A 15,339-nucleotide genomic window follows, 5' to 3' on the forward strand; every position below is an offset into this window, starting at 1 on the left:
GAAAGAGAATAAGGTGAGCCATGAGCAGTTGAGCACAATGAATAAGCTCTTTATTATACATTTTCTTGAAAGGTTGCATATCCGTTAGAACCATGACATTGAGCATGTTTGTTATGTTGCCGCTGCGTCTCCTTCCGGCGGCCAAAATTTTAATGTCACTATGGCCAAATAAATGTGAAAATTGCCGCTGCGACTACTTTTACAGAGATTTTCGGTATATCATGTCTCGCCATGAAAAACAGGCGATAGTCTTAACTGCCTGCGACTTGTTTTAACAGAAGCGGTGGCTTGTTTAAACAGAAGGAGCGACTCATTGCAAAGATTTAAACTCCGGCAACCTTTATTTTTTTAGTCGCAGGATGTGATTGCTGCGGCAACTTAACGAACATGCACATTCTCTCTGTATTAAGTTATGCTTTTGGGGTAAATTGTTAAGTTATNTCGGCTGGTTAAATTCAGAAACAGATGAGAACGATATAAGATGAAATCAGTTAGGTCTTTGAGATTTTAATACCTTGACTTTGTTGTCATCAGCACCAGTTGCCAAGAATTGTGAGTCGGGTGAGTAAGTGACACAGTTGACATCAAAATAGTGTCCTTGTTGCTTCAGTATATAGCTTTCAGATCGCCACTCCCAGACTAACAGTTGCCCGAGTTTGGCGCAACCAAAGGTCAGCCAATTACCACGCTCATTAAAGACAGCTGTTGTTAGCTTCTCCCTTGAAATAGACAGCAGATGGATACAGATGAAATCTGGCATCTGATAAAGCCCGAAAACACCGTTTGAGAATCCCACCACAACCATGTCGAGCCCCTGATGATAGTCGCAAGCTGTCACCTTTGCTGATGCCTGATTAAACCCATCCTTCCTCAACAAAACCCATTTCCCTCTGTGCATATACTCTTCATCATCTCCTCCTTCTCCATCTGAATCACGATCTTTACCATCATACTCTTTTCTTTTTTTAAGATCAGTACCTGTACCAACGCCATCCACCATCACCTCATCAGCCCTCTCTGGAGTATCAGGTGAGGGTGGCTCAGAGTGGCCATCTTCTGATTCATGCATTTTAACATCCTCTCCAGTATAGCCCCAACTAAAAATGAAACCGTCCCGTGCAATAGTGAAAGCCCTGTTGACCTTGTTAGTCAATTTATCAACACCAAAGAAGCAACCCACAACAGAATCTCTATGACCGAGAAACAAAAAGGGCTTATTCAAGGCACCCTTGAGCTTTCTAACACAAAACAACCTAGCTGCTAAATCCTTTGAGCCAACGAGCAAATAATCAGAATCCAAGCTCCACTCCAAGGAAACAACTTTATCATCAGAATTAGCAAAAGTCCTAACCAGCTCAAAGGCGAAAACAGCTCGCCTGAAACCAGGTGAACGCCATATCTGAACCAACTTACCAATTCCAACAGCGAAAAACTTACCATCAGGGCTAAACTTCAAGGCGCCGACTTTATCCTTAAAGGTTATTCTATGAAGAATCACCCGTCGAGGCAAGTTGATGAAAATGCATCGATCTTCTTCATCGACGGCGAGTAGGAAAGTTCCGTCAGGTGAGGCAGCGATGCGACATATGTTGGTTGAGGTATTGACCGGAATAGTAACGGTATGGTGCTTGTTGAGGTCGGTGACGGAGACACGATTACCGACCGGTGATATTAGCTGAGTATTCTGAGTGATGACGGCGTTACCGCCTCTGTAAGGAGCAGCAAGAAGGTTCTGTAGGCGGTAATCCATGGCGTTTGGATCCTCACCTCAACAAGTGTGAAGACAAATTTGACAAGGTGGACGACCGGAGGCGAAGATTTACGGCGTTAGGGTTTAACGAGGGCTTCTATAAAATCTCTCTTTTATAAGTTCTGATTTAAATCCCTAGTTTTGTAAATTACCATTATACCATCGTCGTTACATTAGGAAAATGTGAAACGATGGGCATAACTGGAATTTTCAACTTATAAAGAGGCCAAAAAAATATAAAAGAAAAAAAGTTAAGGATCTTAGTTCGGGAGATTTGAACCCGACGTGAATCGAACACGCAACCTTCTGATCTGGAGTCAGACGCGCTACCATTGCGCCACGGATCCTCGGTACTTAAAGCCTCATCTATAAATAATTAAATTAGGTTCAACTTAATAGTAATGCGAATTTTGAAAGAACATTATTTACACACAAGTTATGCTTTTCTTTTCTTCTACACAAAACAAAACTTAACAAAGTTGATATCAACACACAATATATGAAAATTCTAGTCTTGTGATATATTTAGTTAAAGTGAATGTTTCAGAAAGAGAATAAGGTGAGCCATGAGCAGTTGAGCACAATGAATAAGCTCTTTATTATACATTTTCTTGAAAGGTTGCATATCCGTTAGAACCATGACATTCAGCATGTTTGTTATGTTGCCGCTGCGTCTCCTTCCGGCGGCCAAAATTTTAATGTCACTATGGCCAAATAAATGTGAAAATTGCCGCTGCGACTACTTTTACAGAGATTTTCGGTATATCATGTCTCGCCATGAAAAACAGGCGATAGTCTTAACTGCCTGCGACTTGTTTTAACAGAAGCGGTGGCTTGTTTAAACAGAAGGAGCGACTCATTGCAAAGATTTAAACTCCGGCAACCTTTATTTTTTTAGTCGCAGGATGTGATTGCTGCGGCAACTTAACGAACATGCACATTCTCTCTGTATTAAGTTATGCTTTTGGGGTAAATTGTTAAGTTATGCTTTATATGACTTTCATTGTTAAGAAGACTATTTCGAACAAAACATACATCATCTTTGGGTTCAAATACCAAAAAATACAAAACATAATCTGTGTTCTGCAAAGACTACATAGTTTGCGTATGATCGTGAATTCGTGATCATCACTTGAAAGAATTTTTTTGGTTCCTTTTGTTGATAAATCACTCACTCTCTTGTAGTATTCACGTCCCCGTCCCCTGCTTTTGTTTTCTCATTGGGGTAAATCTGCAGGTTTTTTATAAAGTTAAGATGATTAGTATGTGAATCATCTTTTACAAAGTTGAGATTCATTTCAAGAATCTATAACAAAACCTGGTTGCCTTTCTCTTCGTTAAGACTGACTGTACGGACTTTGAGCTCGCCTCTGCTCGTCGTTAACTCGTCTAAAATCTCGGCATCGCCTTCTTGTACGCCTCCCTTAGAGTCATTAGACTGTAAAACAAGGTTAGTTCGACATATTGAAATGTTTTAAATCCCCTAAAAATGTATAAAAATATATATAGAGATATGGACTCACTCGAAAAGACAGTTCGAGAGGGTTTCTTCTAGGAGTGCCGGGGATTTCCTCGTACTCGGCAGCATCGAGTTCTTGGAGATAGGCCGGGTTAAAGAGCTTCGGAAGAATATACTGTCTGATGGCTATCAAGAGGAAGAAAGGAACCGGGAACANTGAAATAGACAGCAGATGGATACAGATGAAATCTGGCATCTGATAAAGCCCGAAAACACCGTTTGAGAATCCCACCACAACCATGTCGAGCCCCTGATGATAGTCGCAAGCTGTCACCTTTGCTGATGCCTGATTAAACCCATCCTTCCTCAACAAAACCCATTTCCCTCTGTGCATATACTCTTCATCATCTCCTCCTTCTCCATCTGAATCACGATCTTTACCATCATACTCTTTTCTTTTTTTAAGATCAGTACCTGTACCAACGCCATCCACCATCACCTCATCAGCCCTCTCTGGAGTATCAGGTGAGGGTGGCTCAGAGTGGCCATCTTCTGATTCATGCATTTTAACATCCTCTCCAGTATAGCCCCAACTAAAAATGAAACCGTCCCGTGCAATAGTGAAAGCCCTGTTGACCTTGTTAGTCAATTTATCAACACCAAAGAAGCAACCCACAACAGAATCTCTATGACCGAGAAACAAAAAGGGCTTATTCAAGGCACCCTTGAGCTTTCTAACACAAAACAACCTAGCTGCTAAATCCTTTGAGCCAACGAGCAAATAATCAGAATCCAAGCTCCACTCCAAGGAAACAACTTTATCATCAGAATTAGCAAAAGTCCTAACCAGCTCAAAGGCGAAAACAGCTCGCCTGAAACCAGGTGAACGCCATATCTGAACCAACTTACCAATTCCAACAGCGAAAAACTTACCATCAGGGCTAAACTTCAAGGCGCCGACTTTATCCTTAAAGGTTATTCTATGAAGAATCACCCGTCGAGGCAAGTTGATGAAAATGCATCGATCTTCTTCATCGACGGCGAGTAGGAAAGTTCCGTCAGGTGAGGCAGCGATGCGACATATGTTGGTTGAGGTATTGACCGGAATAGTAACGGTATGGTGCTTGTTGAGGTCGGTGACGGAGACACGATTACCGACCGGTGATATTAGCTGAGTATTCTGAGTGATGACGGCGTTACCGCCTCTGTAAGGAGCAGCAAGAAGGTTCTGTAGGCGGTAATCCATGGCGTTTGGATCCTCACCTCAACAAGTGTGAAGACAAATTTGACAAGGTGGACGACCGGAGGCGAAGATTTACGGCGTTAGGGTTTAACGAGGGCTTCTATAAAATCTCTCTTTTATAAGTTCTGATTTAAATCCCTAGTTTTGTAAATTACCATTATACCATCGTCGTTACATTAGGAAAATGTGAAACGATGGGCATAACTGGAATTTTCAACTTATAAAGAGGCCAAAAAAATATAAAAGAAAAAAAGTTAAGGATCTTAGTTCGGGAGATTTGAACCCGACGTGAATCGAACACGCAACCTTCTGATCTGGAGTCAGACGCGCTACCATTGCGCCACGGATCCTCGGTACTTAAAGCCTCATCTATAAATAATTAAATTAGGTTCAACTTAATAGTAATGCGAATTTTGAAAGAACATTATTTACACACAAGTTATGCTTTTCTTTTCTTCTACACAAAACAAAACTTAACAAAGTTGATATCAACACACAATATATGAAAATTCTAGTCTTGTGATATATTTAGTTAAAGTGAATGTTTCAGAAAGAGAATAAGGTGAGCCATGAGCAGTTGAGCACAATGAATAAGCTCTTTATTATACATTTTCTTGAAAGGTTGCATATCCGTTAGAACCATGACATTCAGCATGTTTGTTATGTTGCCGCTGCGTCTCCTTCCGGCGGCCAAAATTTTAATGTCACTATGGCCAAATAAATGTGAAAATTGCCGCTGCGACTACTTTTACAGAGATTTTCGGTATATCATGTCTCGCCATGAAAAACAGGCGATAGTCTTAACTGCCTGCGACTTGTTTTAACAGAAGCGGTGGCTTGTTTAAACAGAAGGAGCGACTCATTGCAAAGATTTAAACTCCGGCAACCTTTATTTTTTTAGTCGCAGGATGTGATTGCTGCGGCAACTTAACGAACATGCACATTCTCTCTGTATTAAGTTATGCTTTTGGGGTAAATTGTTAAGTTATGCTTTATATGACTTTCATTGTTAAGAAGACTATTTCGAACAAAACATACATCATCTTTGGGTTCAAATACCAAAAAATACAAAACATAATCTGTGTTCTGCAAAGACTACATAGTTTGCGTATGATCGTGAATTCGTGATCATCACTTGAAAGAATTTTTTTGGTTCCTTTTGTTGATAAATCACTCACTCTCTTGTAGTATTCACGTCCCCGTCCCCTGCTTTTGTTTTCTCATTGGGGTAAATCTGCAGGTTTTTTATAAAGTTAAGATGATTAGTATGTGAATCATCTTTTACAAAGTTGAGATTCATTTCAAGAATCTATAACAAAACCTGGTTGCCTTTCTCTTCGTTAAGACTGACTGTACGGACTTTGAGCTCGCCTCTGCTCGTCGTTAACTCGTCTAAAATCTCGGCATCGCCTTCTTGTACGCCTCCCTTAGAGTCATTAGACTGTAAAACAAGGTTAGTTCGACATATTGAAATGTTTTAAATCCCCTAAAAATGTATAAAAATATATATAGAGATATGGACTCACTCGAAAAGACAGTTCGAGAGGGTTTCTTCTAGGAGTGCCGGGGATTTCCTCGTACTCGGCAGCATCGAGTTCTTGGAGATAGGCCGGGTTAAAGAGCTTCGGAAGAATATACTGTCTGATGGCTATCAAGAGGAAGAAAGGAACCGGGAACATGATTCCAGCCACGGGAATCCACGTCACTCCGTAGCACAGCCCAAAGTAGAACATCTGCAACAATGTGAACGTAGCCATTGACTTGTATGGAACTTTCTCCACGAACGACGCGTGCGCTCCTTCCAAGACCCTGACAACAACAATCACGTAATGAGTCTTTGTAAGAAATCTGAATAATCAAAAAAAGAAACAGAGCATTTTCAGAGCATATACTTGAATCTCCGGTTTGTTGGGACAAAAAGAAGCATTGTGCGTTCGAAAAATTGATTTCCCGGGAGGCTATCGATGGCCATGTAAGCGAAATATCCCCATAGAAGTGAGGTTGGTATGCGCTTGATGGCTGGCATTGCCAACACTGCACCTGCCACCAGTAGTGACTGCAAAAGGTTACTCACTCTCTGCTCGTTGACTCGAACAGGCAAGCAAGCGTCAAGGTGCTTCTCTGGATCGAAACCACTGTCTTCGTTCCTCTCTCCTTCTACCTCATTGCACTTCATTACTGCTTCTTTAAGATCTTGCAGCTCAATTATCACTGTTGGGTCTGTCTGAGCCTGCTTTTAAAAAAAAACAAAAGCTTATGGTTCTGAATCTTGTTTTTTCTTTTATTGGAACACTAGATTAAGAGTATACAACTTACAAGTGGGCTTTTGTCCATTTCTATGAAGACTTCTTGCATGTTCTCGTACACTTGGGTTGAAGTTTCTCTCTTCCTGATGCTTTCTTTGGCTGTCTTTACCATCTTCCTCCGTATCAACTGAAACCAAACAGATTCTTTAGGAGGACCGTTCTTAATATTGAGTGTTGATTAACAATGTATCGAAGAAAACCTGTCGTTTGAGAACAGCAAGGCTTTTCGTATGCATAGGAGATTGAGGGAGGACTCCGTTGGAAGGAGGCAGACCGAGCAATCCACAGATCAACGTCTAAAAAACATACAGTTTCGAGATTTTAACCAGAGATTCAATGTTGTGAAAGGTGAGCTTGAAGAAAGAAATAAAGGAGTTTGAATGATTATACCATGACCCCCAACAAGAGAATGTCGTAATGATACGCAGAAGGGTTCTTGAGGTTGAACTCCTTCTGCTGTGCGAGCTGTGAGGCAACACTGTGGTCAAAGAAGTAGAGCCCTGCGATCATCAATGCGGGTATAAATGCCGCGAATATGTAACCTGGAGAGACTTTCCCCATGTCCTGTACAGATCAAATCCAGGTATATATTGAAACTTTAGAATAGGCTCAAATGATGAAATCAAGATCTTAAATGTAGTGTGTTTGTGTTGTAACCTTGATGACAGTCCAATGTGATAAAGAAGCAGAGTCCCATGGAAGAGGACTAAAGAGTCTTCTCGGGACACCAGAGGGGAGTTTTGATGGTGTACTGAAGGACAATGCTGTCCAAACCACAACCATCAAAGGAACTCCATAGTCTGCAATGAAGCTTCTGATCCATCCTTTTTCCAAGAAACAAAGCGTTAAGGCCAACCATTGATTGTAAACAGAAATAAACACAAAATGCATGACAAGATAAATCTCTCTTACCACTTCCGTATCGCCAAGACCTAGCTTTTCTGCTCTTCAAAGCGGTGTAGAGTAGGCCAAAAGTGAAAATGATACCGAGAAGTCCATTTGTATATAGCCACTCAAAATGATACTTTTCAAGTTTTGGGTCTTCATCCTTTGGCATGCCAAATTCACTCACCATTCCCTGCCAATTTCATTTGAAACAAGTATATTATATAAGCGTTGACTTATCATCACAATTCAGAGGTGGTTGAGCTTCATGGTCTTTATTATACCTTAATGGCTTGTTGGATGAACAGAACTGAGATCAACATACCAAACAGCTCACCAGCGATCCTCGTAAACCGGTTAATGATATCAGCCGCATTGAGGATAGCCATTAGGAACAGTAACAGAGCCGTCCACACACATACCCTTCAATTGAACAACCAATAAACCATAAAGCAAAACCACAACTTATAAAATAAAAAAGAGAAGAGAAGAGTGTTTTTGGAGGAATTTAATTACCAAGCAGCCCAAGCTAAGTAGAGTTGTTTTCCTAGTTCTGGTCTTCCAATAGCGAAGTTGTACAAGTAAACGTACATTAAGACAGTTGGTTCTGCAACTCCAAGTATCAACAATGGTTGTCCTCCCAATATTGAGTGTATCACTCCACATAACGCCGTTGATGCTAATGTTTCTACTGTGCTCAACGCTCCTTCTATAACCACCTCAAAATATAATTTAAAACAAATTCAGAAAATGAAAAAAAGTAAAAACCCTCCCATAAAAGACCAACCGTGTAAAACTTGAAGACTTTCCACCAAATAAACGTGAACACACAAGCCGTATAGAAATTGAAGAAATTAAAAGGTGAAAAATTCAAAGAAATAGACCTGTGTCACGGCTGAGCTGCTCCCCGAAGGCTATAACCGGAAGGGCAGAGGCGAAAAAAATATATGTCGTCGGTGCTAATATCCTGAAAAACCTCCAAGAATAAAGAAGTTACAGTTGTGTTCTGGTTTTGGTGTCAAAAAGTAATATAATTATGAGTGAAGTCAGTACCCAAAACCAGAACGAAGACCAGAGACCCAGTCTTGCTTGTAACACAAGGCTCTTCCTCTAAGATCTGCTACAATACCTCGAAACAGCATCTTGGAGCTATCCGCTCTTCCTTTCTCCATATTTTTTTGAATCACTCGGAGACTCCGGAACTCGTCGCTCTGTTCAGATTCGGTCCACTCTTTTTATGACCTAAACTACAAAAGGAAGAAGCTATATATTAATGTATAACAACATCTAGCAATGGCTTTAAGTCTCGCATTTTAGCTGACTACATTTCTTAATAAAATCAATACTATTTATTTTATATACATATTTCTACATTTGTGACGATTCCAGTCTTTTTCCACCAACTATTAAAGAAGAACTTCGTAGCTGTTTTATCTTTTGTTACTAAGTAGCGATGTCAGTTTCATATGCTTTAAATAAGTATAGGAAAACGCAGTGTGCCAAATTAAACCAAATTAGAGAAACATCACAAACGCACAAAACAAGCAAAAAGTAATGAAAATTTTCTTTCTATGACAAAGATCTAAGTCTCCTCGTCTCCTTTCTCATAAAGTGAACTTTGAAATCGCATATGCACCCACAAAAAAAAAAAAAAAAAAATACTAGTAAAAAAAGAATCCAACGTTTCCAATCAACTCCATTAATTAATATCCGTCGTAATTTGAATCTACCCCTTTTTCTTCATAGACCAAAAAAAAATCATATAGGTTTGACATCGAAATTATTACAAGTTGCAATTTCTTTCACAAATCTAACCCCAAAAAAAAAAGAAATCAGAGAAAGAAAGGATTAAAACAAAAAAGAAAAAAATCAGACAAAAGGGGTAATCTATATATTAAAATGCAATATAAGTCAAGAACGTGGAGTCGTGAGGAGGAGGAGCAAACTACCGGCGACCAAAGAGAAAGAAGAGAATCACTGGAGGAGGAGCCGACGTAACAATTGTGTAGCGATTTATAGGGTTTAATGGAGGGATAGGTCAAAGAGACGACGAGGCAACAACAACAACGGTACTAGCAAATATAAAGAGAGAGAGAGAGAGACAGGGCCCACTTATACACGTATTTATGTTGGGCCTACGTCCACGTGTATGTAAAAGAGGGGTTGATTCTGTAATCTGTGATCTTGACGCTTTAACAATTAACACACTCTCTTTCTGTTCTTTTCCCATGAGACAGTGACAAATAGATGAAGACTTCTCTCTTTTATTTATTTAATTTAATAATAACAATTATTGTTGATAATTTTTTTTTTTAAAGTTATAGTATCCTTTTGTATTATATTGTTTCCTAAATTCTTCTTCTTTAGACTTCATATGTTTAAAACATACCTAAACGAGCATATATATATATTTTTTTTTTACTCTTTAGAAATTGTATTATTCTTCCATATTGTTAGTTTTTCATTATTCTTCACCCATATACTGTATAGTTAAAAAAAATAAAATGTTACAACATATCACATATGTGTGATAAGTTTGTATATACTGTACGTAAGAAAATATATAGTTACGTGCAGTTGAACTTGGAGTGATTAATTGGATATGTTTATGTGTGTAGAAATGGGCATGCATACACATTTTGATATAGTTTGCATAACCAAAAATTCATTGCTGACGTAAGGAATAATGCACACATATATGCATCATCACTCCACGCCTGTGGCACTTTGCCCGTGCAAATGCCCTTATTGTGCCAGAATCTTCGATTTGGTCATATTGCGTGTGTGTATATATAATGTATTAATTTCATCCCAACTGTTCGTTCGGTAGCCTCTGATTAAATGCCCAATCAAATATACTGAAATAAGTTTAATTTATTTTTAAAAGTATAAAAAGGGACTATATGCATGTTATTGTGAACCCAGTTCTAAGATCTGAGTAAAGTTTGCCATTCTTTAAACTAAACACGCTATATACTTAGCTAGATGATAGTATTTGATGTTATCAGAAACTATAAGAATTGAATAATGAAATAATTAAGTGGTATGATATAGATCATAGTCATACTCCCAATTTGAAAAAGAAAAAAAATAATAAATAAATCTATCTTTGAAAGGACACGGGATTCTAAACGCCGTACCATGAGTTTCGACTAGTATTTTTTTATACTAGTATTGATGAATCATTGAGTCAAACACTCAAACATCATAATCATATTTTATACGTTATCCAATATTAGTTTCTTCATATACAGTGTATTTATCTATCGGACGGAAAAAAATACGTGTATTTGTCAGTCTCAAAATATAAAAATGTCTTTTACCAAAAATGGTTGATACAAAAGAAAAAGGAATAAAATTATGGGTTAGGTTGAAGCTCTCGCAAAAAAAACTCTTCAATCCTACCTAAGCTGACCAAAATTATTTACTGGGGGGGACTTGAAGAGTTATATTAAAATATCTGCTGGTTAAGTAATAAGTTCAAAGTTATGGGGCCATATCATAAATAATACTAATATAAGCCTTTACTCGTAAATATCGAAAGGTTTATTTCTTTCTAATTACAGAGCGTAACTACCATCGTCGTCTCCGCGAGTTCTTCTCTGCTGCTTAAGGCCAAAGAAAAAAAATAAAAGTTTCTCCTTTTATCATTCCTCCTCCTTCTCTCACTTTTCTCTTTCCAATTTTTTTTTTTTTGATAACTGCGATCCTCGACAAGAAGATTTCTCAAGCATATCATAGTCATACATTCGTACAGATCAATTCACTCATAACACAATCTTGTCGCGAATCGAAAACGATTTATAATAATCTGGTATGCTTTCATATTTTAAGCGGAGATCGATTAAACGAGCAAATCGTCTGATTGATTAGATTTTTGTTGGTTTGTTAGTGAAATATATACAAAGAGAAGATGGGTGCTCCGTTAGTGTGCCACGGGCATTCTCGTCCCGTCGTCGATTTGGCTTATAGTCCGGTGACTCCAGATGGGTTCTTTCTCATTAGCGCAAGCAAAGGTATGATCTTTTGATATGGATGATTCAACTCTTGATCGCTTTGTATTTATTCATCTTTACATGGAACTGCGGCTATCTTGGATTATGAATATATATGATTTGCATAGCGGATGTGCTTTGAAGAATTGGTTTGGCTGCACCTCTTGTTAATTCTCGTGTGTTTTGATTTAATCTAGCTGAGTCGTCTTATTTATGGCTTTTGGTTATTCAGATTCGAACCCGATGTTGAGGAATGGGGAGACTGGTGACTGGATTGGGACTTTTGAAGGACATAAGGGAGCAGTTTGGAGTTGCAGCCTTGACAAGAATGCTACGCGTGCTGCCTCAGCTTCTGCAGATTTCACTGCGTATGTTGTTCTTTTTTATGCTTACAGCTAAATTTATTAGGAATTATTAAGACTGTTTCTTTGTAACTACATTACACATTTCAGGAAGATATGGAATGCATTGACAGGAGATGAATTACACTCCTTTGAACACAAGCACATTGTCCGTGCATGTGCCTTTTCAGAGGTATGCCTGGTTTCTTTTCCAAACAAAGAGTTATTTTGATCACTTTGCCAAGTTTTCTGTATACAAAAGGGTGGGATATAGGATTTGATGGTCTAGAATCGTTGGTGTAGTTTGTGTTTCTATTGTGTTATAAATCATAATGCACAACTAATTAATTACATTCTAGGACACTCACCTTTTACTCACTGGTGGAATGGAGAAAATTGTTCGGATATTCGATTTGAATCGGCTAGACGCACCGCCAAAAGAAATTGGAAATTCCCCTGGTTTAATCAGAACCGTTGAATGGCTTCATAGTGATAATACTATCTTAAGCTCTTGCACAGATACTGGTGACATTAGGTATGTCATCATATCATCCCTGGGTTTAGACTCAGTCCTTTAGTATTCTTGGTTTCATTGTCCTTTTTGTCATATGCTTTATGTAGGTTATGGGACATAAGAAGTGACAAGATTGTTCAGACATTAGAAACAAAGTTCCCAGTTACTAGTGCTGAAGTAAGTCGGGATGGGAGATATATAACTACTGCTGATGGATCTAGTGTTAAATTTTGGGATGCCAATAAGTAAGTTTCAGATGAATATAATGCAGCCTCTGTTACAGTTTTATTGTTTTTCATTGTCTCCTTTGATGTTAGAGCTTTTCTCCTGCTCTCCTAGTTTTGGATTGCTGAAGAGCTATGACATGCCTTGCAACGTTGAATCGGCATCCTTAGAACCAAAACATGAAAACACTTTCATAGCTGGAGGAGAAGATATGTGGGTGCATAGGTTTGATTTCCAGACTGGAGAAGAGATTGGTAAGTTTCTAGAGTAATTAATTGGGATTCATTTTTAGGAATCTGTTGTATCCCTTTTAAAGCCAATGCGGTGAATGCAGGGTGTAACAAGGGTCACCACGGACCAGTCCACTGCGTGAGGTATGCGCCAGGAGGGGAGTCATACACGTCAGGTTCAGAAGATGGGACGGTCAGAATATGGGTGGTGGGTTCGGTGAACCATGAGGAGAGCAATCCGAGTGGTCACGTGAAGCTTGTGGCAGAGGAGGTTGTGCGTAAAGCTGAAAGCCTGCGAATCAGTGAGAAAACCGTAGAAGCGAAATGAAAACATCGTTAGCTAATCCCACATAGATTCATAGTTGGTTTTGCATGACTAAAAGATGTGACTGATGGTTTTGCCTTTTAAAAGTATGTAAGGCACAATAAAACGAACATCATCTTCAACTCTATTTGAGTGGATAGTGAATCTAATCAAAATTTTGACAAGAAACTTGTATCATTGTCAAAAGGAAAAAGAAAAAAATTAGTCTTTCAGATATGCAACTTGGTCAAATCACAGAAAGGCTGCAATTTTTGCAAAGTGGTTTTATACAGCCCAGTTGAAATTAAAGGGAGGCCCAAATATGAATCAAACAAACAACAAAAGAAGAACGAAAGAACAACGCAGTAAAAACCCTAAACCCTTCATTTCAGGTCTTTGCTCCATTTCGTGCTCACTTCGTTTGCTCTCCAGTTTCACTCTGTAGTCTGTAAGCATCTGTTACTTTTATGTAAATATTTCACAATTCAAATTATTTGCTTACTGGATCTGATCTTTGCGAGTGAAATGCTTGACATTTGTTCAAAATCCGACCTTGCAAAAATGGGTTTTTTTCTTTCCTTTCTCTGATTTTGTTTTGTCTGTATGTTTTACAAAGCAGATCAGTGCCGGTGAGAGAACATGTTCGCTCTTTCCAGGGTTTTACGGAGGTTAGAATCCTCCATTATAGTTGTCTTAATTTCTTCTTTAGACTATTTAGGATCCTTCTTCTTTAGTTACTATTTCATTTGTCTTCTCTTACCCGAAATAGGATTATACAAGTTCCTTTAATCCTTTAGATAGATGAAAATGAATCATAGGCTTCAGACCCGCCATAAAATGCTTCTTCTTGTCTGTTATGAGTGGTGGTATACAGAGTTTATGTTAATTAAGCAGCTTTCTATTATTTCTAATTTTTCAGAAGTCAAAGTCTCCGACTTGGAGCTTACAGTGCTGTCTACTCTAAGCTAGATGTACCATTGGGAGAAAAGAACGTTGCTTTTGAATTAAACGCTTTGATACATGATAAATGCGTAGCGTTCCCTAGATTTTACGAGCTCTCTCGGAATTCCTCTATGGGAAGACGTTCACTTTCTTCAGACGCTGGCGCTAAAACTGCCGGAGAGGAAGATGAGCATGCAAATCCTAACCAGACTAGTGGTGATACTGAAGATGAGGGGGATTTTTCAGGTGATGAAGGTGACATTGAAGGATCAGAACTGGAACTACTCGTCCCTGACTCCGAGGCTGGTAAAATAGTGGTAGGCAAGAGATCATCCGAACTGTTTGAGGCTATTGTTTCTGTCTCAGGAGTGGCTGTAGGGAGTGCACTTGATAAATGGGTTGAAGAAGGTAAGGAGATTAACCGCACAGAGTTTACAAACGCGATGTTACAACTCCGTAAACGTCGCATGTATGGGAGAGCCTTGCAGGTACGCATATACTTTTTGTTTCAACACGAGCTGACTGATCAATTTGTTGAGAATCAAATAAACTAGCTTGGTTCACAGTAATGCTTGCTGTTTGGTCTCTAGCCTTTAGATATTGTCTTCTTTATGTTTTCTAAGTGCTTTCTTTCGTTGTTTGCGTTGTCTTGTACAGATGACAGAATGGTTGGACGAAAATAAGCAGTTTGAATTGGAGGAGAGAGATTATGCTTCTCGGCTTGATTTGATTTCCAAGGTACGTGGCCTGTACAAGGGAGAAGTCTATATCAAAAGAATCCCGGAATCTTTTAGAGAGGAATTGGTCTACCGTACCCTCCTGGCAAATTATGCAGCGACAAGCAATGTGAAGAAAGCAGAAGAAGTTTTCAGCAAAATGAAGGACTTGGGATTCCCTCTGTCAACATTTGCTTGTGATCAGATGCTTATTCTTTACAAGAGGGTCAACAAGAAGAAAATAGCCGATGTTATATTGCTGATGGAAAAGGAAAATCTGAAGCCGAGTCTTAACACATACAAAATCCTTATTGATACCGTAAATGACATAACTGGTATGGAACAAATTGTGGAGACAATGAAAAGTGAAGGTGTTGAGCTTGACCTTCGTGCACAATCTATCATTGCAAGAAACTATGCATCAGAGGG

At 38.9% G+C, this 15,339-nt stretch overlaps 4 protein-coding genes, 1 long non-coding RNA gene and 2 other non-coding genes across 9 annotated transcripts in view; 2 read left to right on the forward strand and 5 right to left on the reverse strand.

Annotated features, from left to right (window-relative positions):
• On the reverse strand, window positions 488-1,750 carry LOC104743318 (periodic tryptophan protein 2 homolog). The gene has a single exon (XM_010464415.1). The coding sequence runs from the start codon at window positions 1,748-1,750 to the stop codon at window positions 488-490; it is 1,263 nt and encodes a 420-aa protein (XP_010462717.1).
• On the reverse strand, window positions 2,026-2,097 carry TRNAW-CCA. The gene has a single exon. It is a non-coding gene; the product is annotated as a tRNA-Trp (tRNA).
• Window positions 2,733-3,418, reverse strand: LOC109128895. Its single transcript, XR_002035191.1, has 3 exons — window positions 3,274-3,418; window positions 3,069-3,188; window positions 2,733-2,981 (listed from the first exon to the last, which is right to left on the reverse strand). It is a non-coding gene; the product is annotated as an uncharacterized LOC109128895 (long non-coding RNA).
• Window positions 4,731-4,802, reverse strand: TRNAW-CCA. The gene has a single exon. It is a non-coding gene; the product is annotated as a tRNA-Trp (tRNA).
• Window positions 5,438-9,676, reverse strand: LOC104740234 (boron transporter 4). Of its 3 annotated transcripts, none has more exons than XM_010460779.1 (14): window positions 9,593-9,676; window positions 8,697-8,890; window positions 8,528-8,610; window positions 8,160-8,352; window positions 7,928-8,066; window positions 7,671-7,836; window positions 7,416-7,582; window positions 7,149-7,322; window positions 6,959-7,054; window positions 6,769-6,885; window positions 6,345-6,682; window positions 5,979-6,261; window positions 5,774-5,893; window positions 5,438-5,686 (listed from the first exon to the last, which is right to left on the reverse strand). In XM_010460779.1, the coding sequence occupies exons 2-14, from the start codon at window positions 8,813-8,815 to the stop codon at window positions 5,627-5,629; spliced, it is 2,055 nt and encodes a 684-aa protein (XP_010459081.1). In that variant the 5' UTR covers window positions 8,816-8,890; window positions 9,593-9,676; the 3' UTR covers window positions 5,438-5,626. The 3 variants fall into 3 exon arrangements, with proteins under 3 accessions (XP_010459081.1, XP_019091636.1, XP_010459080.1); XM_019236091.1 differs by having other exon boundaries at window positions 6,345-6,685; XM_010460778.1 differs by having other exon boundaries at window positions 6,345-6,685; window positions 8,697-8,885; window positions 9,593-9,675.
• LOC104740237 (serine-threonine kinase receptor-associated protein) lies at window positions 11,205-13,400 on the forward strand. Its single transcript, XM_010460781.2, has 8 exons — window positions 11,205-11,457; window positions 11,536-11,659; window positions 11,871-12,006; window positions 12,091-12,172; window positions 12,339-12,514; window positions 12,601-12,738; window positions 12,833-12,972; window positions 13,053-13,400. The coding sequence occupies exons 2-8, from the start codon at window positions 11,557-11,559 to the stop codon at window positions 13,274-13,276; spliced, it is 999 nt and encodes a 332-aa protein (XP_010459083.1). The 5' UTR covers window positions 11,205-11,457; window positions 11,536-11,556; the 3' UTR covers window positions 13,277-13,400.
• The window catches only part of LOC104740239 (pentatricopeptide repeat-containing protein At1g15480, mitochondrial-like), a 10,728-nt gene continuing 9,010 nt past the window's right edge, over window positions 13,622-15,339 (forward strand). The window contains exons 1-4 of the mRNA XM_010460784.2: window positions 13,622-13,700; window positions 13,872-13,920; window positions 14,172-14,682; window positions 14,852-14,932. Coding sequence (XP_010459086.1) covers window positions 13,892-13,920; window positions 14,172-14,682; window positions 14,852-14,932 — 621 coding nt within the window. The 5' untranslated portion in view covers window positions 13,622-13,700; window positions 13,872-13,891. The remainder of the gene's footprint in view (window positions 13,701-13,871; window positions 13,921-14,171; window positions 14,683-14,851; window positions 14,933-15,339) is intronic.

The sequence above is a fragment of the Camelina sativa genome, chromosome 14 (assembly GCF_000633955.1).
Source record: "Camelina sativa cultivar DH55 chromosome 14, Cs, whole genome shotgun sequence".
NCBI classification, from domain to species: Eukaryota; Viridiplantae; Streptophyta; class Magnoliopsida; order Brassicales; family Brassicaceae; genus Camelina; species Camelina sativa.

What these genes read in the sequence shown, in the direction of transcription:
- LOC104743318 (XM_010464415.1), bottom strand. Translation starts at nt 1,750, where the DNA reads ATGGATTACCGCCTACAGAACCTTCTTGCTGCTCCTTACAGAGGCGGT.
- LOC104740234 (XM_019236091.1), bottom strand. Translation starts at nt 8,815, where the DNA reads ATGGAGAAAGGAAGAGCGGATAGCTCCAAGATGCTGTTTCGAGGTATT. An exon ending in GGTCTTCGTTCTGGTTTTGG is followed by an intron (nt 8,611 to 8,696) that starts GTACTGACTTCA and finishes GAGGTTTTTCAG; the next exon opens with GATATTAGCACCGACGACAT. An exon ending in AAATGGACAAAAGCCCACTT is followed by an intron (nt 6,686 to 6,768) that starts GTAAGTTGTATA and finishes TTTTTTTAAAAG; the next exon opens with CAGGCTCAGACAGACCCAAC.
- LOC104740237 (XM_010460781.2), top strand. Translation starts at nt 11,557, where the DNA reads ATGGGTGCTCCGTTAGTGTGCCACGGGCATTCTCGTCCCGTCGTCGAT. An exon ending in TCTCATTAGCGCAAGCAAAG is followed by an intron (nt 11,660 to 11,870) that starts GTATGATCTTTT and finishes TTGGTTATTCAG; the next exon opens with ATTCGAACCCGATGTTGAGG. An exon ending in CCAGACTGGAGAAGAGATTG is followed by an intron (nt 12,973 to 13,052) that starts GTAAGTTTCTAG and finishes CGGTGAATGCAG; the next exon opens with GGTGTAACAAGGGTCACCAC.